General features: G+C 45.8%; 2 protein-coding genes across 4 annotated transcripts in view; one reads left to right on the top strand and one right to left on the bottom strand.

The window, feature by feature from the left end:
- VSTM2B (V-set and transmembrane domain containing 2B) overlaps nt 1–8,865 on the top strand; it is a 45,436-nt gene extending 36,571 nt beyond the window's left edge. For all 3 annotated transcript variants that reach the window (XM_081201285.1, XM_081201283.1, XM_081201284.1), the window contains one exon: nt 8,098–8,865. In XM_081201285.1, the coding sequence (XP_081057411.1) occupies nt 8,098–8,186 (89 nt within the window). In that variant the 3' untranslated portion in view covers nt 8,187–8,865. The remainder of the gene's footprint in view (nt 1–8,097) is intronic.
- The window catches only part of LOC308590908 (uncharacterized protein F13E9.13, mitochondrial-like), a 546,161-nt gene that overhangs the window by 333,799 nt on the left and 189,226 nt on the right, over nt 1–23,136 (bottom strand). The gene's annotated exons all lie outside the window — the stretch shown is intronic.

A 23,136-nucleotide genomic window follows, 5' to 3' on the forward strand; every position in this document is an offset into this window, starting at 1 on the left:
CCGTGCACTGTGCTGGTGCTGGCTCACCAGAGCAGCTTCGTCACGCTGGCCATGTGACCCGGAAGTGTCTCCGGACAGCGCTGGCCCCCGGCCTCTTAAGTGAGATGGGCGCACAATCCTAGAGTCGGACACGACTGGCCCGTACGGGCAGAGGTACCTTTACCTTTACTATTGCCATGAATGTATGGATTCTTATACACACACTCCCCCACCCCATACACTTTTTTGTATACATCACTCGGTTGAAGAAACACATTGCAAAATTTGGAGGTGTGCAATCTTGGAGAGACAACCAAGTTTTGATGCACAGAGGGGGTTTTTTGCAAAAAGTGTGAATTGTGTCATTTCTCATTGAAGCGTGAAAAGAACCCAGTTTCTCTCCATCCCTAGAAAGGAGAAGAAGCTTCTTCTGATTCCCCTCTTCATCCATCTACACAGCATCAGTATTGTTCTGCTTTAAGGGAGCAGTATATGTGCCTTTGGGGACACGGGTGGCGCTGTGGGTTAAACCACAGAGCCTAGGACTTGCCGATCAGAAGGTCAGCGGTTCGAATCCCCGTGACAGGGGTGAGCTCCCGTTGCTCAGTCCCTGCTCCTGCCAACCTAGCAGTTTGAAAGCACGTCAAAGTGCAAGTAGATAAATAGGTACCACTCCGGCGGGAAGGTAAACGGTGTTTCCGTACGCTGCTCTGGTTTCGCCAGAAGCGGCTTAGTCATGCTGGCCACATGACCCGGAAGCTGTACGCCGGCTCCCTTGGCCAATAAAGAGAGATGAGCGCCGCAACCCCAGAGTCGGCCACGACTGGACCTAATGGTCAGGGGTCCCTGTCAGGGAACTGCCATCAGAGCATCAGGTGGTGGAGGGACTCAGGCAGGATGAAAGAGACTCAACTGCTGAAGCAGGGACCAGCAGGGGGAGGAGTGGGTCTCTGAGGGAATGCGAGCAGGAGGGAGGGCTCAGGGAGGCTTCCAGCGAGAACAGTGGGGAGGTATCGGAGTCTCCCATAGGGAGACCCATACCTCGCAGGAAACTGTCACGCCGTGAGTCCAGGAGACGCGTTTCCGTTAAGGAACTTCTTTGTTGGAAACGCTTCCGCAGACAGCCACTGTCGGACTCTACTAGTGACTAGAGCAGACATGTCTGAGGAGCTCCGTCACACACGGAGGTTTGTGGGGACGCACAAACTCTGAGGGAGCACGTTTTCACGCACAAGCAGCTAATCAAACCCTCACAGCAGTCCGACAGTCCTTGTACGCTGCCTGTGCAAGAGAAGGCATCATGAGCGAACCAACCGGAACCGGAGGAGCAGGGGCTGGAGCTGGTCCAAGCTTGGAAGATAGATACCGAGCGTTGGAGGTTCAACTGGCCCTGCAGACGGCGAGGCTGGAGGAGAGAAGGGCTCAGGATGCAGACAAGAAGGGGAGAGCCACTCAATTCCCCAGAAAGGTACCAGGATTGGTGCAGAAATTTGGGGGGGACCCCAAGGACTACCATGCTTTTAGGACAGAGATGCAATATGCCCTTAATGTGCAGTTCGATGAGTTCCCTGATGAGGAATCGCGAGTTGCTTTTGTAATTGGGCATCTTGAGAAAGGGGCTAGAGACTGGGTGCGACCCCTAATGGCAACGCACAATGACATACTAAAGGACACAATGAAGTTCTTTCGTGCAATGGATATCATGTTTTCCAGCGATATTGAGGAAGGGGTGGTGCGCAGACAGCTAATGGCTTGTAAGCAGGGGAGTCGATCTGTCCGTGAATATTGGACTGAGTTTACCATGCTGATTCACAGACTGAGTTGGGATTTATCGGCGGCACCCGTTCAAATGCTATTTGAAGAAGGTCTTTCTTCGGGGGTGAAAGACGAGCTGGCACGGAGCCCCAGGGCGGAGTCTATGGATCAGCTGACCAAATCTGCGCTGACCATAGGAGCGCGGCAGGAGGCAAGAGCCTTGGAGAGGCGGGAAGGGAGAGGGGAACGTTGGAAGGAGTTCCGCATTCCAGACATTCCTGAGCCAGCTTTCCCGCCGGCAGAGCCGATGGAAATCGGAACAGCGCGCGCGCGCGCATTTTCAAAAACCAGCGAGGGAGCTAAGAAGGAGGGAAAGGGCCCCCGGAAATGCTATCTCTGCCAACAGCCAGGCCACTTTGCCAGAGTCTGCCCCCAGAGGAAGGAATGGCAAGGGATGGTGGGAGCTGTTGAGGGGGGAGAAGAAGGGGGAGCGGAGCAGGTAAAAGCCAACGCCTGGTTGCCACAATTGGGGCACTGCAGCCAGGCCAAAGAGCAGTGAAAGTGCCCGTGCCAGAAGCTCCTCGACCTGCTCTAGTGATTGAAGTGTCGCTAGAGCTGCAGAATGGGCACCCCCTAAAAATAAAGGCGCTATTGGACTCAGGCAGCTCCTGCAATTTTATGAGCAAGGAGTTTGTTGCTGAACACCAGATACAGACCATCCCTTTAAGCAACCCCCTGCAGGTGACCACGATTGATGGCAGGGAGTTGTTGGGAGGAGGAGTCCGCTTGCAGACTGTCCCAATGATAATGAGGGTGGCAAGGCACACAGAACTGATAGCGTTTAATGTGGCCACCCTGGGAGGCGCTCCCATTATTTTGGGAATGAGCTGGCTAGCTCTACATGATCCGCTGGTTGGCTGGCATCAAAGAGTGGTGTCCTTTGGTTCAGCACATTGCCTAGAACACTGCAAAGGGGAGAAGGGTTCAGTAGGGGCCCAAGCCACCCTAGCAGGGACTGAAGTAATGGGGAAGGTGAAGGTACCACCACAGTATGCAGATCTCAGCGACGTGTTCAGCGAGAAGGAAGCTGACCAACTACCACCTCATAGACCCTTTGATTGTCAGATCAATTTACTCCCTGGAGCACAGCTTCCCGTGGGCAAGTTGTATGCCATGTCAGACAGGGAAATGCAGGAGTTGCGAGGGTTCATTGACAAGAACCTGAAGAGAGGCTTCATCAGAGAGTCCAAAGCAGCAGGGGGGAGCCCAGTGTTCTTTGTGGACAAAAAAAATGCGGACAAGCCGAGACTTGTATGTGATTTTAGGCGGCTGAATGCAGTGACTGAACCGGTGGCGTTCCCTATGCCCAGAATTGATGATATTTTGACCATGGTGAGGAAGGGAAAGATTTTCACAAAGCTGGATCTAAGGGGGGCGTACAACCTGATACGCATAAGGAAAGGGGATGAATGGAAAACCACCATGTTTACCCCTTTGGGGGCGTTTGAATACCTCGTTATGCCATTTGGATTACAAGCAGGCTCCGCGTGTTTTCAATCTTTTATGAACCACGTGCTGGGCCCTTTGCTCTACAAGAATTGCGTTGCCTTTCTAGATGATGTGTTGGTGTATTCTGAGAATGAGGAGCAACATGTGAGAGACGTCAGAGAAGTGTTGAGCAGACTGCAAGCCAACAGGCTGTGGGTCAAACTGGAGAAGTGTCGGTTCCATACCAAGGAGGTGGAATTCCTGGGGTACCGCCTGTCAGACAAGGGATTGGCCATGGATCCCGGCAAGGTACAGGCAGTGCTGGAATGGAAAACACCCAAAACCAAGAAGGATGTGCAGAGGTTCCTAGGGTTTGGAAACTTTTATCGTAAGTTCATCCGCAACTTCGCCCATCTGACGGCGCCCATCACTGACTGTCTCAGCAGTAAGAAGAAGTTTGTATGGACGGCGGAGGCGGGGCGAGCGTTTGAGGAACTGAAAAGGGCCTTCGCCTCTGAAGAACAACTTCTGCATGTGGATTTACGAAAGAAGCTAAGGGTTGAAACAGACGCATCTGACAGAGCCATAGGGGCGGTGCTTCTTCTGCAGCCGGGGAAGGAGGAGTCGGAGTGGCGTCCGTGTGCCTTCTTCTCGCGGAAGCTGAACAAATCCGAGAGGAACTACACGGTGTACGACCGAGAACTGCTTGCTATTCATGAGGCGTTCCGGAGATGGAGGCATCTGCTAGTTGGTGCACAACATAAAGTGCAAGTGTGCACGGACCATAAAAATCTAGAGTACTGGAGAACGGCGCGAGTGCTCAACCAAAGGCAGTTGAGATGGGCCCAAGAGTTCTCCAAATTTAACTTTGAGATTTGTTATGTGCCAGGCCCAGAGAATGTTAGGGCGGACGCTCTCTCACGCAAGCCTGAATATTTGGAGGGGGAGGGAGCACCCGAAGAAACCCATATCATTCCAGAGGACCGCTGGGTGTGTGGGGCGACTTTGGTGGGGCAAAGGGAATTGGTAGAGGGTACGGTGCAGGATGCATACGCCCAGGGGAAACTCAGGGATCTCAGAGGGGAGGAAGACAAACCCGGTGGTTTTGAGGAGAGAAATGGGGCATTGTATTATAAGGGAGCGTTATATATACCTGAAGGGGAATTGAGGGAGAAAGTACTCAAGCAGCTGCACGATAGCCCCACAGCAGGGCACTTTGGGCAACACAAAACCATGTGGCTGGTTACCAGGGAATTTTGGTGGCCCAAGGTCAGGGAAGATGTGCGGGAGTATGTGAGAGGGTGTGAACAATGCCAAAGAGCCAAGGGGGAGAGGCAGGCGCCGGCTGGTTTATTAGAACCACTGCCCACACCTGAGAGACCGTGGGAAGCAGTGGCAATAGATTTCATGACTGATCTGCCAAGGTCTAGAGGGAAAACAGCCATCATGGTTGTAGTAGACCTGTTAACTAAAATGGCCCACTTCATAGCCTGCTCACATGCGGTTACAGCAGAAGAAACCGCCAAATTGTTTGTAGAGAATGTGTTTAGGTTGCATGGCGCCCCCTTGAGGGTGGTTTCAGACCGAGGGAAACAATTTACTTCCAGGTTCTGGAGGAAGCTCATGAGCTTACTGCATGTAGAGGTTAATTTCTCGACAGCCCGTCATCCTGAAACCAACGGGCAGGCGGAAAGAGCAAATGGGGTTCTCCAACAATATTTGAGGTGTTATGTTAATGACAGAGAGAATGATTGGGTGGAGAAGCTGGCGTTGGCAGAATTTGCCTACAACAATGCAGAGAACGTGTCCACGGGGATGAGCCCCTTTTTGGCTAATCACGGGTGCCATCCCAGAGCCTTCCCAGGGGGGGAGGGGGAGAACTGGAGCGTTCCAGCTGCAGAACAGTTCGTGGAAGAAATGGAAGCGATCCATCGCCAGCTCCAACTCAACTTAAACAGGGCTAAGGAGGAATATAAGAGGCAAGCAGACAAAGACAGAAGGGAAGGTGAAAGCATCAGGGTGGGGGACCAGGTGTGGCTGTCAACCCAAGGGTTGCCATTCAAAGGAGGTTGTAAGAAATTAAGACCCAAAAGGCTGGGTCCGTTTGAAGTCATACAGCAGGTCAATCCAGTGGCTTTCAGGCTCCGGTTACCGAACCACATGAAGCTGCACCCAGTTTTTCACAGGTCGTTGCTGTCACCGTATAGAGGAGACAGTGAGGGGAGGGTCACTAGGGGACCAGCAATGGAGGAGAAGGAACACAGCTACCATGTAGCGGAGATCCTCGATTCCAGGTGGAAGGGAGATCAAGTAGAGTATTTGGTAATGTGGGAAGGGGAACCGGAGTCGGAAAACACCTGGGTTAGGGCAGAGGATGTCAATGACGAGGTTTTAATAGAGACTTTTCATCAGAGGTTCCCACGTAAACCTCAGCCTGTAGCGAGGTTCCGAAGGGAATACTTTGCCACCACCGACGAGGAAGAGGAGTTGGAGGGGTTCCCAGATTCTGAAGAGGAGGAGGATTCAGCTGGCCAGGACGACGATCGATGGAGAGAATTGTTCGAGACGTCAGAAGATGAGGAAGATTCGTTTCGGGGTTTTAGCCCTTCACCTCCCAGGGGGGAGGAATTGGGAGGGGGTGAGGGGGGCCCTGGAGGGGAGGTGGATGTCAGGGAACTGCCATCAGAGCATCAGGTGGTGGAGGGACTCAGGCAGGATGAAAGAGACTCAACTGCTGAAGCAGGGACCAGCAGGGGGAGGAGTGGGTCTCTGAGGGAATGCGAGCAGGAGGGAGGGCTCAGGGAGGCTTCCAGCGAGAACAGTGGGGAGGTATCGGAGTCTCCCATAGGGAGACCCATACCTCGCAGGAAACTGTCACGCCGTGAGTCCAGGAGACGCGTTTCCGTTAAGGAACTTCTTTGTTGGAAACGCTTCCGCAGACAGCCACTGTCGGACTCTACTAGTGACTAGAGCAGACATGTCTGAGGAGCTCCGTCACACACGGAGGTTTGTGGGGACGCACAAACTCTGAGGGAGCACGTTTTCACGCACAAGCAGCTAATCAAACCCTCACAGTCCCTTTACCTTTTATATGTGCCTTTACATTGGCTGGTATTTCGCTTGTGCCAGAAGCACAGACATGTGAGCTCACCTTTCTTTTTTTAACACACACAGCTAATCCATGGTGATGCAACCCTACACAAATATTTATGCAGAGCTTTTAATTACAATTGCGTATGAACAGTGGAGGCCAGCCATATTCCTGCAAGGTGGCTTCTTGGAACGCTCTTTGGGGCTCTCCAAATTGGATTGCACTGAAATCTAATAGCAGGGATGCAGACAGGGGGATGAGTGTTATCGATTGATAGAGGCAGAGAAGAGTGCACCTTTTTGCTTGCTTTTTATCCCTTTTCATCATCTAGGCAATAAGATATTTTATTGTTTCGATCCACACAAGCTGTAATCAACCGTAGAATTTATGTTCCAAGTATGCCTTTATTTATTTTCAAATAAATAAGGCAGGGGGGAAATAAGATTTCTTTTAAAAGAATATCTTTGAAGCTCTAAACATTGAATGGAGTTCAGCGTCTTCATGCTCACAATCAGCATGCATTAGACAACAATATTGACTATGGAGCCAGCCAGCCCTATCTCAGTTGTGAGCATAGATCAGTCCAGAAAGATTTGTAAGATCTACCCACCCTGGAAGAATGGCAAATGCAACTAATAGACTATATGGAAATGGCGGAAATGACTGGCAGAATTCGAGATCAGGGAGAAGAGCTCGTGGAGGAAGATTGGAGGAAATTTAAAATTTATTTACAGAAGCATTGTAAAATTTTTGAATGTTGATGACGTTGAAATGATCTGATGGGGTTCTAGCACCAAGGTAAAATGTAAGATGGGATTGATAATAGATAAGTTAAATTGGATATGAATTTGCTGAACTAATTTTTTTTTTAAAAGGGATACAAAAAAGGGAGGCGTGAGGAAGTCAGGAAAATAAGTTAACTAAAGAGAAATTTAAAAAGAGGGAGTTTTCTTTTCTTTTTATGTGCTTCTTTTTTCTTTTTTCTTGTCTTTTTTGCGTTTAATGTTTGTATTTTTGTATTTTGTAACTTTGTATTTTTCTGTTTCTGTACTCTTTTGAATCTCCTTATTGATAAAACCTAATAAAATATAAAAAAACAACACAAAGATTTGTAGTGGTTAGAGCAGGGGTTGTCAACCTGGTCCCTACTGCCCACTAGTGGGCGTTTCAGGATTCTAGGTGGGCGGTAGAGGGTTCTATGGCACAAGCTGAATCCTCCTTCCATTGAGCACTGGTGGGTGGTAAGGAAATTTTACCATAAAGAAAGATGCATTTGTGGGCGGTAGCTATAAAAATATTGACTACCCCTGGACTAGACAGAACAATCCAAGAGTTCCCTTCGCCTATATACAGATTAGGAATGACACCCAGCCTGGACAATGAACATGGGATGCGTTGTATTTATGGACATACACTTCTAAAAATGGTCCTTGCATTATTGGTCCATCATCTAACCGGCTACTGCCACAGGTTGCACACCTCTGCTCTAAACTGCCTGAACTGAAGGCATTCTCTGTGGGGAGCCTGTGGCCCTCCAGATGTTACTGAAGCACAACTCCCATCAGCCCCAGAAGAAATGGCCAAGGCTGATGGGAGTTGTAGTTCAGCAACACCTGACAGGTCAAAGGTTCCCCATGCCTGCACTGTGACCACTCAGTGCTTCACCAAAACACTAAAGTTATCAATGATTCTGAACTGCTGCAAAAATTAAACCTTTCTCTTCTTTCTTTCTTTCTTTCTCTCTCCCTCCCTCCTTCATTTTTCTTCCTCTTGTTCCCTCCTAGGTACTGAGCCAATTTACGTGACAGATCCTTTCCTCTATTCGTTCCTGTTGATGTTCCATAAGCTTGTACACTTATTCTTAGACCACTGATGGACTTCTTTATCTGATAATCCTCAGCCAAATGAGAAGGAAACTATTTAAAACAAAAACAAAAAACACACGGAAAAAGAACCCTCAATGAGAACTAGAATCTTAAAGATGGACAGAAAGAGACTGGAAAAGAAGCATGAACACATTCAACAAGGGGAGGGGTAAAGCATATTTTTGGGACATTACACAAAGGTCAGTCACCTGAAATAATGCATCTAGTTTCGAGATTCTATGGTATCAATGCCCTGTTCCACACAAGGTAGCTATTATTTCTCTCTTTTCCAACGTCTTTTTTTTCTAAACCTTTCCTCTGACAATTAATTTTGCACGAACTGTTGAACAGTTGCTTTTATGATGATATGTAAAGACATGGGGGGGGGCAAAGCCCTTCTAAGGAAGGGTCCTATTTTTTAGTAGATTATTGTGGTTAGGCTTTTTATTTTTATTATTATTATTTCCTTTCTCTTCCTCCCTTCCCCTCCCCCTCTTTTTTAATTAAATTATTTCTTTTGGGGGGAACTATTGATTTTTTAAAAAGGCACATCTTACCATAATGGATATTCACTGTCGATAATATTTATTTTTAAATATAAAAAAGAGAAAGATTGGAAACAAGGTAAGACATTTGTTTATAAACCGTATTGTATATTGCTGAATAACAGTTGAATTAAAAAAAAGAGATTTTGAAATAACATTTCTGCATTGAGGTATAAATTTCCACACACAAAAAAACAACCCGTGAAAAATCCAACATTGTGCTGCTAGATTTCTTAGAGCAGGGAGGCTTCCTATAGGTTATTTTCCTCATGTAAAGACGCACGCATAAATACCATTAATCTTTAGACCTAATGCTCATTCTCCCCTGCTTTCAGCTGGGTCCATAAAGGGAATTGGTCGTTGTTCCTATCCAGATGTGAGGGGCTTGTGTACCTCCAGCTGTTGTAGAACTACGACTCCCATCAGTCCTGGAAAACATGGCCAATGGCCAGGAGTGATGGGAGTTGCAGCCCAGCAACATCTGGGGGGCCAAAGTTTCCCCACATCTGTTCTAAGCATAACCAGCAGTTGCTCGCAAACCAGTTCTCTGGAATCTACCAGCATCTGTCACTGAACAGAAATCCATGGGGCAGGATGAGATGACCTGCTTGCTGAAGGACATTGCAAGGCAGTGAAGAAGGTGTAGGTGATGTGAATGATGGAGGGAACATGACCTCAGCAACCGACACGGGGCTCTGCCAACCATTCAGCAACCACACACCTGCACAGTGCTAAGTTTGGAGCCCACCATCCCATGAACCCCTCCATTCGAGGTGAGGGACCTCCCCTGTACAAAAGTGGGTGTTGGTATGTTCCTATAATCCTAGAAGCAAGAGTCTTCTATGCAGCCCCATACTGTGTGAGCACATTGCTCCTGCATGAGCAGCCTTTCCCATTCACTTCAGCTACACTCTGGAAGGGTATACTCAATTCTGGCCAAACTAAGCCTCCCAGAGCACAATATACATGCAGAGATGCTGCCTGAGTTAATGCTAAATATATTACTTCTGGTACATGGCTGGTAGAGGGCTGTGAAAATTGGTGTCCCCAGCTTTGAAGACTCGTCTACCCATGTACTATCTGAAACCAAGGGGGCACCTTGGTTGCCAGATGTGAAATATATTGGAAATATTCTTAGCTCTCATATGCCACTACTAGGTACATCCGGGGACCCAGTCATCTTCGACTCTGGAGCTCTTCCCCGACCAAGGAGGATACAGCTCTGTCTCTGTGGCGCAATGGTTTGGTGTGTCTGGCTGCTAACTAGAAGGTGGGGGTTTGAGCCCACCCAGGGATGGCTGCAGGCAAGATTCCTGCATCACAGGGGCCATTGGAATGGATGACCGTCAGGGTCCCTTCCAATTCTACAGTTCATAATTGAGGTGCTGGACCACATCATGCAAATCCAAGTGGCCATCTCACGCAGCTGATTTTTATATGCACGTCAAGGTGTCAGATTGTGAACTATTGGTGATATATAGAGAGAGGGGGAGAGAGAGAGAAGATGATAGATGATAGATAGATAGATGATAGATAATGATAGATAGATGATAGATATAGATAGATAGATGATAGATAGATGATAGATAGATGATAGATAGATAGATAGATAGATAGATAGATAGATAGATAGATAGATAGATAATGATAGATAGATGATAGATATAGATAGATAGATGATAGATAGATGATAGATAGATGATAGATAGATAGATAGATATAGATAGATAGATAGATGATAGATAGATAGATATAGATAGATAGATATAGATAGATGATAGATAGATGCGCCACTAAGGGGAGGGGTGCATCATGTGAACTTTCAGGCACTCCAAACTGACTTGAACTATCTCTTCTGATATTTGCCTGCAGCTGGTGGCTTTTGGCCTTCCAGCAAAGAATCTGTCCGCTCGCTATTTGATCACTGCATCGTAAGAACGGAATGAATGGATCTTACCCTGCTGGCACAGCAGCCTGAATATCAGAGCAATGAGGGTGTGTTTTTTTATTCCTTTGTCTGGAGCCTCCGGGGAGCTCCAAGACGCAGTTCCCTGAGTGCCATTTCAAGAGGTTGAAAACCCTGAAACAGATGTGAGAGTCCTTGGCAGAATGCATCTCTCTCTCTCTCTAATATACCTCAATAAAGCACTTAATTAAGGAGTTGCTGAGGCTGCCGCTGTACAATGGGCAACCTGGCTGATTGTTTCCACAAACAAAGCAATCTGAAGATGGCAGAATCTACAGGACCAGTGCTTTAAAAGGATGCCAGGAACTTGCAGTCAAAGCACTGACAGATTCACACTATGATTAACTGCATCCTCCTCTCACGGAAGCATAGCGTAGAGCTGGAGAGCTGTTTCAGAGCCACAACTGTTCAGAATCCTCTCTTCAAACTAGTGGTTGCAGCGAGGGAATTTTGAGTACTGGACTTGGTAATTGAGCTCAGCGCTTGGAATGAACTAGTTCCCTTTCACAAAGTTCACTGAATCTTGGAACTGCACCAGCTAGTAGTTCCCGGAATTGATGGGCGAAATGAACATGAATTAAATTTCTTTGGTGGTGGAGCGTTGAATGATTTCATTTTATTATTAGCTGTTTTATTTATAGCATTTATGTCCCACCTTTTCCTCCAAGGATCTCAAGGTGCTGTGCATGGGTCTTTCCTTCTGCATTTAATCCCAACAACAACCCTGTGAGGTAGGTTAGGCTAAGAGGCAGTGACTGGCCCAAGGTGAGCTTCATGGCCAAGCGGGGATTTGAACCATGGTCTGTCCCAGGTCTTAGTCCAACACTTAAACCACTACACCACACTGGCTCTCTTCAACTTCGTTCTCTTCCATGTGGTTCTTTTCACTCTTTAGACTATTTGGGCTTTGAAATAAATTAAACTCCTGTTCCACTGAGTGTGCATGTCTGTGTTGATGTTTCCTTAGCCTTCTTAAGTACATTTTATACTTTATCACAGCAGCTTGTAAGATCTGAACTCGGGGCAGGAGGGATGCAATTTTGAGAAAAGCGCACCGTTTTGCAAGCTATTTCTCCCAGCACAATGCATTTGTGTATGTCATTTTCAACAACATCTCAGTTCTTGTGCACGTGCTGCCTTAACAGAATGCATTTTTATAAATGCTCTTTGCATTGGAAAAAATTGGATAGATTCCAGAGGGATGGCTGTGTTCAGTTAATGAATTGTTTCCGGAAGTGTGAACTGGATCAAACTGGGTTTAAATGCAAACGGAATCGAATTTCCCATCTGTCCCTGCTGTAGAGGAATGCATTCTTGCCATGCCCTTGCAAACTTGGTAGAGGATTTTGAAACAAAAAGATTCTGTCTCCCAAGGCCCCTCTAAATCCAAGCTGCCCTCTGAAATTCCGAGCTCTGGATAAACACCGATTCAGTCCAAATGAATCACATGACTAGAGCTGGCGACATTGCCCTTGACTCCCTGTCTTCCCTCTACATTTACTCACTACATTTTAGTCATACAATCAATTATCTGTGCGAAGGTTTGACATCAATTAAAGGCTTTTGTGTGTGCTGAGAAACCGTATGTAAAAACCAAGGGATGTTATTCTCCCCCCCCCCCCATCTCCCCTGCATGATCCTTTAATCACATTAGAAGAATGGGCTGGGGGAGCACAAAGGGAAGAATTAGAAGCAGAGGCGGGGGGTGTTAATCAACAGTGAAATCAGAATTCATCTGGGTGATCCAGCAACTACAAAATTTTAAAAAATAAAAGGAATTGTCTTGGCTCAGTAGCCGAGGACATGCTTTGCGTATCAAAGGTCCCATCCTATTCCTCCCCAGGCATCTCCAGGTAAGGCTGCCTACCTGAAAACTTGGACAGCTGCTGCCAGTCAGTGTTGGGAGAACTGCGCTAGATGGACCAATGGTCTGACTCAACAGGAGGCAGCTTTCCTGTGTCTATGACGGAAGATGTCCTGTCCTCGCTCTGGAACTACGACAGGGATGAAACATTGCATCAGGTTATTGGGGACATAATTACCTCCCCCCCACACACACACTGGATTATTCCTTTTCTTTAGGGCTAGCACAGCTGAGGAAAGCAGGTCTTGCATGTTGCTGTACCCCTTTCCCCCCAACTCACAAAATCAGCCCTCACTCTAAAAAGTTGATCTTCCTATCATCCATATTGACTTCAACCTTCTTTTTTTATTTATCTATTACAGTTATGTCCTGCCTTTCCTCTAACAAGCTCAAGGTGGTGTGCATGGGTTTCTGTCTAACCCATTTTTATCCTCACAACAACCCTGTGAGGTGGGCTGGGCTGGGAGATGGCGGCTGGCCATTGAGGTCACCCAGTGAGATTCATGGCTAAGTGGGGATTTTGATCTTGGTCTCTCCCAAGTCCTGGTCCAGCACCCTAACCATCACAAGAGTTTATCCATGTGATGAAAGATGGGAGAGAGTGATGTGAGCCTCCCCAAGTGGTGAAAACATCCTTTCTATACATACCTGCTTTCGGTGAGGTTAATTCCAGCTTTTCACAGCTCGTCAAGTGTAGCAGTGAATTTCCTGATTTGGATTAGATTTACTTCTTATTACTTCATAACATTTATATACCATTTGAATGTAAAAAAAAAAAAAGCCCTCGAAGCAATTTACAGAAAAAGAAGATACAACAATAAAATTACCAATAAGAAGAATTAACAACAATCATTTAAGACTTTTGAAAAGTTAAAAATAACAATAGATTAAAACTTGCATCTACTTCCTAAACATTTGGGTAGGCTTGTCTAAACAAAAATGTTTTGAGCTGGCACCAAAAAGTTTACAGTGAAGGCACCCTCGTGATATGAATAGGCAGGGAGTTCCGAAGTGTAGGTGCTGCCACACTTAAAGATCCAATTATGATCGAGTTCTTATGCAACACTTAAAATAGTGCTAAAGTGGTCGAGTGGGCGCATGTCATAGGCAGAGGAGCTTTGAAATCCTCCCCCCCCCCCCGTGGTGCTTTCAGAGTCCTACTTTTTTTTTACTGACCGTGTTTGCAAAGGACGAGAGTTGGGCACAGTGCATCTGCCGTGGCTTTGATCGACAGAGGCCTGGGGCAAGCCTTACTCCTTCAGAAGAAGTCTGTGTTCTTTCCAGTGCAGGCTGTCATGGTGGATTAGAAATGGACACTGGCCTAGCTGTACAAAGGCTTTGTGGTTTGGGGTGTGTGTGTGTGTGTGTGTGTGTGTGTGTGTGTGTGTGTGTATCCTCCCCAAACCTAATCTCCTTCAGTTCTGAAGCCTTTCGGAATCTAACAATGGGTTAGATGAACCTTTGATGTGCTACATTAAATCAAAGTGCCAACTGGGTGCTGTGGACGGTTTCTAACTTGTACGGACAGTGTGCATCAAAACAGGTCACAAACTCTGGCTGTGCCACAGCACCGAGCAGCGCAGGGTTAAAGGACGTAGCAGGCAACCCAACAGCCTGCATCTTGATGAGAGTGTCTATTTTAAGCACATTGCACCAGTGCTCTGGAATCTACATTGACTTCTTCTAAGCATTCTAAGCACAAAGCAATGGCCTCTTCTTAACCAGCAGAGCCCTATGTGGCTTGGGGCATAAGATACTCAGGACAATGACATAGATGTCCTTTAAAAAGCGAGAGAAGTAGATGGGAAGCAACTTCACTGCCCTGCAATGCACTTACATGTGGGGGGGGGGTTCTGTCCTGGAGAGCTCAGCTGTGGAGAGGGGGAATGGTGCCACCGTTTTCTAGCATGTCGAGGAAAAGCCAGTTATGCTGAGCATGCATTGGCTAGCACACATGATGTCACCAACTCCATTCTCTAATCTCATCCCAGCCTTGCAACTGTTCTTAAAATGTTTGCAAATTGGGAATTATGAACGTGACGTTGCATGCCACCCCAGTCTCCAAGTTGTGAGAGATTCCAGGGGTTCTGTTTCCATGAAACGAAAGTGAGCAGAGACTGTGATGTCTTTAGAATATATGGTTTTATTAGCAGATATATAAAACCTGAGTTTAAAATGGAGATGCTCCCAGCCTCAACACCCCAAGAGATCTGGCTTCTCTATTTGGCACCACTTTTGATCCTGCACAGAGTGAGCATGTTTCTGCTGTCTCTTGCTTCCAGCCTGCTTCCTGCTTAGCTTGCACACACCACTCTGGCTTTTGTTATCCTACCTAGCAGCAGGTATGTGGAGGAAAGGCCCACCCATTACCCTATACAGCACCATCATTTAGTTGTAACTCTTGCAACCTAGCTCATTCTTTGCGGAAACTGATGAGGACATTGTCATACAAAAAAATAATAATGTTTGACCAGCAAGCTCCTCTGTTAGATGCACTCTGTTAGAGGGATTCAAAACACAATGATAAATGAATGTTAATGCTTAAACAGGTGTGGAGCCTCTAGAAGCTGAATGTGTTCCTTCCTGGACTCCTCCCATCTTACGTGTGTGTGTTTGTCTCTGTTGCCTCCCTGTTAGTGGTGAAGTGGGTGACAACTAGAGAGATCTTTTTGGCTTTGGCCTTCTGTCTATGGTAGGGGCAGAGAACCTCTGGCCAGCAGGCTGGATTCAGCTCACACCCTGCCCCTGCTCATCCCCATCCTGCCAACATCAGCTGGGTGGTGAGCTTCCATTAGTGCAAATGGGACCTCCCCCATCCCAAGCCTAAATGCCTTGTATGGGGGCAGATGCAGAAGGAAGAGTTAGCCCTCTGCATGCCCTCTTCAAAAACTGGGGGAGGGACACCCTGAGAGGGTAGCAGCTGGATGAGAAAGGGTTAACTTTATCCTCTTTGTCTAATGCCACCAATGTTCCCAAATGCTTTGTTTTTGAGCATGCAGAACAACAACTCCTTGGAGTTCTTCCCCTGCACCTGCTCCAGAGGGACCTTAGGAGCCCATCCTCAGTGGCCAACTCGCCTCTTTTCACTCCGATTGGCTCCTATTGGCATGAAAGGTAGAAGACATATTGTCACTGGCTAAGAAGCTCCCCTTTCATGTTAAGTGGGTGGCTCTTGGATGCTGGAGAAAGGGACCCTGCTACAGAAAGAATAACCTCCACACACACACAAACACATGATCCTATACCACTGCATCTCTACTTGTGAGGAATGATTGCAAGAGCAGGGCATGCTTAGCCTGGAAAAGAGAAGATTAAGAGAGGAGGGCGCAATGGAGTTCTTCATGCAGGAGGTGGTGCAGACTAGTGGTTAACATGCAAGCTCGTATCCACAGCATCTCAAGGACCCAATATATTTCAGGCTCAAACAGAGGTTCGTCAAGTTCATTTTTCATTATCCCTGAAATTCAGGCAGTTATTATTGCAAGTCCCTCAGTACTTCTATTTAATAAAAAAGGAACTGAAAAATTTGATGGGATCAAAAATGTTAATGTCTTAATTAATGCTTTTAGCCAAGAGAAGATTGGTGGAGGGTAACTGTGAGAATATTAATTCAAAAAGTATGATGCAGCGCAGTTAAAAAAGGAAAAAGTAATGGACAAGCTGCAACCAATGCCTATAGCATGCTCCTATTCCTGTCCACTCAGAAGCAAGTTTAATTCAGGTAAGTGGATACAGGGTGGCCACCTTAATTTATTTTTATTCATTTACTTAAAATGCCCTTCATCAAAACAGATCCCATGGCCTCTTTCAATGATAATGTGAACAACAGCATTATAGAAAATAAATTAGCTTAAACCTAATGACAATACAATAAAACACTAGCAGCCGTAATGAAAGACAGTGGATAAAAATTAAAAAGCAGGCTTGAGGGTTTAAGGGGTTTTGTCAGCCAGAAAGGGCAATGGTGAGAACACATATCCCTTAAGTACTTTTATATCCCACTGATTTCAGTAGGAGAGTTGAACATGCAGTCCTCCCATGGAAATCAGTAGAGTTCTGACTGTGTACCAGTATGCCCTTTTACTCAGAAGTAAATTCCACCTTGTTCAATGGTGCTTATTCCCAAGTTGGGCTAGGCAAAGCTGTCCAATTCATGGCTGGAGAACCTGCAGTCCTCTGGATGTTGTTGGACCGCAGCTCCAAACACTTGTCAATTATATCGTTATAACTGCGTCATAAACATGAGACACCAGGTGGTCCTGTAGGGCAGTGATCCATCACCAATGGGATTTTGCACTGAGAACTTTTATAGCACTTTTTTCTATAGCGGGTTGTTTTTTTTATCAGTATAGATCCAGCCTGGGTTTCTCAATCTCTGATGAAGCCTTGGGAGGGCAATCCTATACCTGCTTACCTAGAAGTAAACCCTGTTGCAATCAATGGGACTTACTTCTGAGTAGACCTGTACAAGATTGCACTGTTAAGTATACTTATGTGAAAGTATCTTGGCTACCTGATTCATCAAAAAGTGATCAAAAAGATCTGAACTGAACTGGCTAATTAATTGCCTGAAGACCATAGTCTTACTCCCAGTTATTGCTGAGTTAGCAGAATAATCAGGGCATTTGCTGAACATGCAATGCCTTGCTCAGCAGGGGCTGAAGGACCACACCACCGTCTACTGCAGGGGATGTTATCCCCCTTCTCGCTAACACTTCAGTTCAGGATAATTGAGGCCTGTGGGCAAACGGTACTCAGTAGCTCCTGCCCCTGTGTGTTTGTCTGTTTGAAGTCAGCTGGAGGAATAACTATTCTGGGCAACGATCCAGAACAAGCATTGCCTGAGAACAAGCATTGCCTGTTGCGGCTATTGATCAACCTGTTGGAACAACAGGAGGCCATAAGCACTCTGCGGGGACAAGCAGTGTAGGATTCTGAGGGAATGCCAGCTAACATGAATCAAAGCAGGATGCTTAGCCTTGGATCAAGGTAACATCACATACACTACCAAATTTTGCCAGATTTGTTCCATATTGATAGTTCAGCTTTAGTTACAGTATTTCAACATGCAGGTTTTAGTTTATTTCATTTATTTTTACCGGTACTGGCAAAACCAGATGTTACTTTACCTAGCGATGAATCAAATAGGTCCATTAAAATTAACAGCACTTCTTACGGGGCTTGCTTACATGATCACTCGCCGCGAAAGGGCTTTCAAAATCCACCCAAAGTTTCCCCCTTGTCTTCTTTATGCATTTATTTAAATCATTCCTATACTGCATCACATTTCCTGATGAAAATCACGCACTCACAAACCAATACTGCTTTTGTGGGAGGGAAGTTGCTAATTGCATCTTATTATTCAGGCTGCAGCATCAACAGATCATATTTTTAAAATATATGTATATAAATAAAAATAATCTTGCATGCCACATGTCCTACCCTGTTTGGACATCCCTTCATAGCTTCAGTAATTTAATTTAGTTTTTAAAGGTATGTGGGATACAGTCATGCATTTAACATAACATTTGATTTGGCCCTGAGAACTTGCAGAGGTGTCAGAGAAAGCAGCCCTGGGCAACGTAGGCCAAGGTTACATACAGATTAGTGGCTTGAAACACAGCAAGGTCAGTCTCCCACCTCCCCTGCTGTACTTCAAGACACATTTTTACATTGCTGTACACGCCAGAGAAGGGATGGGGATGTCTTCACCCAACACCCTTTACTTAATTTGTTTCTCCAGGCCAAACTCCACTGAAGCTGTCATGTGTGCAATGGCTGTCTGGAGTGTAGACACCTCAGCTTAACCATAGCTGCGGTTTCAAAATGGAATGGAAGACACATCAACCAGCAGTATTTCTCAAGAAATTACAGGATAGATTGTGACTAATATCAAGCGTCCTTGGCTTCAAACACCAGCGGAAGAAACACTCTGGAGCCAAAGTAAACAGTAATGCAAACACAAGCCAAGAGTCTGACTCAGTAGAACGCATATATTTATATACAGTAGCTGTGTTGGTAGTGCATGAAAAAAAATTGGATAGGGGTACGGATTGGGATCTTGGTTCAGTGCCATTGCCCTTCCCTGTCATGCAATGCAATGCTACATACCTTTACTCAGAAGTAAGTCCTACTAGGCTTGCTCCCAGATAAGTATGCCTAAGACTACAACCTTCAAAGATGGAAACAATCCCAGGACTCCTGGAACTGTAGGCACTGAGATTTAACAGGCTTTCAGTGACTTCATTCATCCAAAAACTCAAACCCTGTTTTAAAAAGATGTGGTTATTATCAGTCTCTTTAGGGTGTCTCATTTTCTTGTGCAACGGCCCAGAGCTTGTACAGAGGCAAACTTTTGCAAAGGAAACATCCAGCGGTTTTCTGTTTTGCAAAAAAAGAAGAAGAATTTGTCAACACGATCATAAATGTGCATGGGTGATTCCAGCAAGTTTAGGGATCATTACCCAGGGATAATTTAAACCTCGCTGCAGCGGTGTGGTGCCAGGAAGTGTACAGCTCATGCTCACTGCCATGAAAAGGCCATGTGTCTCACACTGCGCGTCTCACTCCATTCGGCGATCATCTGCTGCTGTTGCTGCTGCTGCTGCTACCACCACCGCCACCGGTGGCATTTGCAGAGCTGGAGACAAAGCAGCCACCTGATTTGTTGCTTACAATGGAAAAGCCAATTAAATCATGAAACAGGGAGCGCAGGAGCTGTTTACCTGGATGCAGCACAGCATCTGACAGCCGCAAATGGGAAGAGAGAGCACAATAAAACTTGGTATTTGAAATTAGTTGGTTCCCTTAAGTAGGCCTGCTGAGATTACATCCTTACACAGCCACTTCCTGCTTATGAGCTAGCTTGAAGGGGAGACGAGGAATATACAGTAATTGGCATAGTGAAGGATGGTGCAGCACAGCAGTTGTAACCCTTTTTAGACAGTCAATGCAGACTGACACACACAAACACACACACACATGGAGCAGGATCACAGCAGTAGCTTCTCCCCTAGGCCCTAGTATACATGCATTCAGTGTGTTGCAGTGAATAGAGCCAACACACATGCTTGACATTCCATTGGAAACCTTGCAAAAAGTACACACATGTGCAGTTTGTGTAAGGTCTGTTCACACAATCCACTAGGCGGTGCACCTAGTTCACAAGGGAAGTGTATGGCCACAATCCTGATTTTACCTTCCCACCACCAACCCAAGTAAGTGAATGAGCAGAAGGACGAGTGGATGCTACTAATAAGCACAGTGACGAAATTCATAGAAGCATCACCGTCACCATCCCCACCATTATTAACCATCCTTGAGCATCTTCAGCTGGAGGTGGCGCTGGAGGAGACTTGAGGAGACGAAGGCACGGGCACATTCTGGAGGGACGTAAAAGTTGCAAACTTGTATGCTTGGTACAAGAGAGCACAACCTATTGCCCTTACGGAAAAAAATTGACTCACCAATTAAGATTGGCAAGAGGAACAAAGCACAAAGACACCTTTGCGGGAGAATTCTCCAGAAAACCACAGACTTATACTAATTTGTGGGCTGTGTAATAAGAATGTGTTTTACAGATGTATAGAGTTATAAATAGTGGCGTATGTATGGAGATACAGGTTTTCATAATAAAAATTTTTTTGGGGGGAGGTCTCCGGGGAAATTTAAAGAACTAATGGCACCTCCTGTCTCCCAGCTCAGCCTATGCCTCCACCACCCACCCTTGTCTCTTTCCTACCTTATCAAGCCTTTCAAAACCAAGGTCTAATCCTTAGAATCATAGAATCATAGAGTTGGAATAGACCACAAGGGCCATCGAGTCCAACCCCCTGCCAAGCAGGGGGGTTGTTTAGTCGTGTCCGACTCTTCGTGACCCCATGGACCAGAGCATGCCAGGCACTCCTGTCTTCCACTTCCTCCCGCAGTTTGGTCAGACTCATGTTTGTAGCTTCAAAGACACTGTCCAACCATCTCGTCCTCTGTCATCCCCTTCTCCTTGTGCCCCCAATCTTTCCCAGCGTTAGGGTCTTTTCCAGGGAGTCTTCTCTTCTCATGAGGTGGCCAAAGTACTGGAGCCTCAGCTTCACGATCTGTCCTTCCAGTGAGCACTCAGGGCTTAATTCCTTTAGAATGGATAGGTTTGATCTTCTTGCAGTCCATGGGACTCTCAAGAGTCTCTTCCAGCACCACAATTCAAAAGCATCAATTCTTCGGCAATCAGCCTTCTTTATGGTCCAGCTCTCACTTCCATACATCATTACTGGGAAAGCCATGCTTTAACTATACAGACCTTTGTTGGCAAGGTGATGTCTCTGCTTTTTAAGATGCTGTCTAGGCTTGTCAATGCTTTTCTCCGAAGAAGCAGGCATCTTTTAATTTCGTGACTGCTGTCACCAACTGCAGTGATCATGGAGCTCAAGAAAGTAAAATCTCTCACTGCCTCCATTTCTTCCCCTTCTGTTTGCTAGGAGGTGATGTGACTAGTGGCCATGATCTTAGTTTTTTTGATGTAGGTCTAATCCTACCCTGTTACAATGGAGCCAACTCCTAGGGGCTGACAGGGCTTCAGCCCCCCCTATAAAATATTTGAGGGGGCTGGGCCCCCCCAAGTTGATTGGCATTGCTGTTCAAATGGTGTGTGTGACCACATCATTTGATTGATTATGCAAGGCAGGGCTTACCTGCCCCCCCCCCGAAAAAAATATTATATTCAAGTTGGCATCTCTGCCCTGTTAAGAATTCTGCTTTACTGTAAAGGGGTTGGGTGCAAACAAGGCCCAGAAAGTTTGAAAAGAATACTTTGTGCTCATCTCAAAAGGGCCTGATGTAATCACAAGAGTCGCTTAGCAAATGTTTAGAAAGTCTCAAAATGCTTTCAACCCAATATAAACCATGGCACTTCCATGAATGATTCCCACTGGTAAATCATTTACACTGCTCATTCCCACCTAATTGGGGTTCAATGAAGTGGGTAATTCAAATGCTGCAGAGCTTGAGGATCTAAAGAAAGGTTTAACCACCCATACAAAACAGCGAATGGGAGAGAAAAGTAGACCAAGGAACCTGGGAAGCTGCTTTATACTGAGTCAGATCCATTGGTCCATCTAGCTCAGTATTGTCCACAATGACTGGCAGTGACTCTCCAGAGTTTAGGGCAGGAATATTTTCTAGCCCTGCCTGCCTGGAAATGCTGGGGGCTGAACTTTGGACCTCTTTGATCAAACCTGCATATAAAAATGTGTTTATTAGGGATATTTCACAGTGAAATGCTGATGAAGTTTCACGAATATTTTTAAAATAAATAAATAAATCACAAATCGCAGCAAAAATATCAAGAACTGAATTTAAGAAGGGAAGATAACTAAAATTGGCAGATCCTTCGATCTCTTGATGTCAGTATGTTGTGCTACATTTTGATGAAAATCTATAAATATTTTTTTATAAATGGTGGGGGGCAAGGATCCCCTAAATTCCTGGGTGCCAGATCCTCCTCATAATTCCTAGATTTAGTAAACGTTAGAACTTAACCAATACTTGGGGTATTATGAGAACGTGCTAGATGTTGAATTTAGCAGTATCAAAAAAAACCAGGCCATACCAGTTTTTCTCTGCTCAGGAAATCACCTGGCAGAAGTGTCATCATGTAGAATAAAAGAAAGGTAATGGGTGATTATCAAAACAGTTACTCTCTGCTGGACGCCCTTCCAGATCTGTCAGAGTCTGCAGAGTCATGTTTAGAGTTGCAGGTTGCCTGGTGTGGCGGGAGACCCTTTGAGTCTGTTAGCAGTGAAAGCAAAAGGCGGGTGGTCTGCTTTGTGCTGCATAGAGGGTCAGACACAATATTTGGGGGCTCTTTGGAATCCAAGGCTGCAGCAATGGGAGGAAAAGGACCCTCTCAGTATGCAAATGTTTAGGCTGTTTATATGTGTAAATAAGCCATATATCATAAAAACAGCACAGGCTCTACTGTGCCTCATTTCCAACTGAAACACAGACCCATAAGTGTCTGGAACCCCTGGAATCTCACACCACTCAGTGATAACAATATTCTCAAGAAAGAAGTGAAAATTACAATATTCATCTTGAAGACCAACTTGCAAACACCATTCCCACATGTGCTAATTTAAACTTTCCGGAATTAAAGTCAAAAAATTGTGATCTATATCTGCAAGTGCTAATTGCTGCATATGTTTGTATCTGTGAAACCTAGCATACTTAGGAAGAGATATCCACTTGGGGTACATGGGGTTTATGGCGCCAAATTATTTCCCATTCATTGAAGAGTGATCTAGCCATCGGCTATGAGAAAGCCAGAGTAACAATTCTCCAACGAATCTGGGATGTAGAACTTCAGCGTCACATGAGCGAGATGAATAAGCATCCAGCAATCAAATATAATGGGAGAGGGTTTACCCCAGTGGCATATTTGTCAAAATTACAAATACCTAAATATAGATGGTCATTTACCCTCACTAGATTCAAAGTGCTGCCATCCACCTTGTTGTAGTGGAGATATGTGGGCAAACCATACTTGGAACAAGTCTGCCCCTGTGGCTTGATAGAAGTGGAAACTGTCTCTC

Source organism: Podarcis bocagei (genome assembly GCF_964188305.1).
Source record: "Podarcis bocagei genome assembly, chromosome: 7".
NCBI lineage: Eukaryota > Metazoa > Chordata > Lepidosauria > Squamata > Lacertidae > Podarcis > Podarcis bocagei.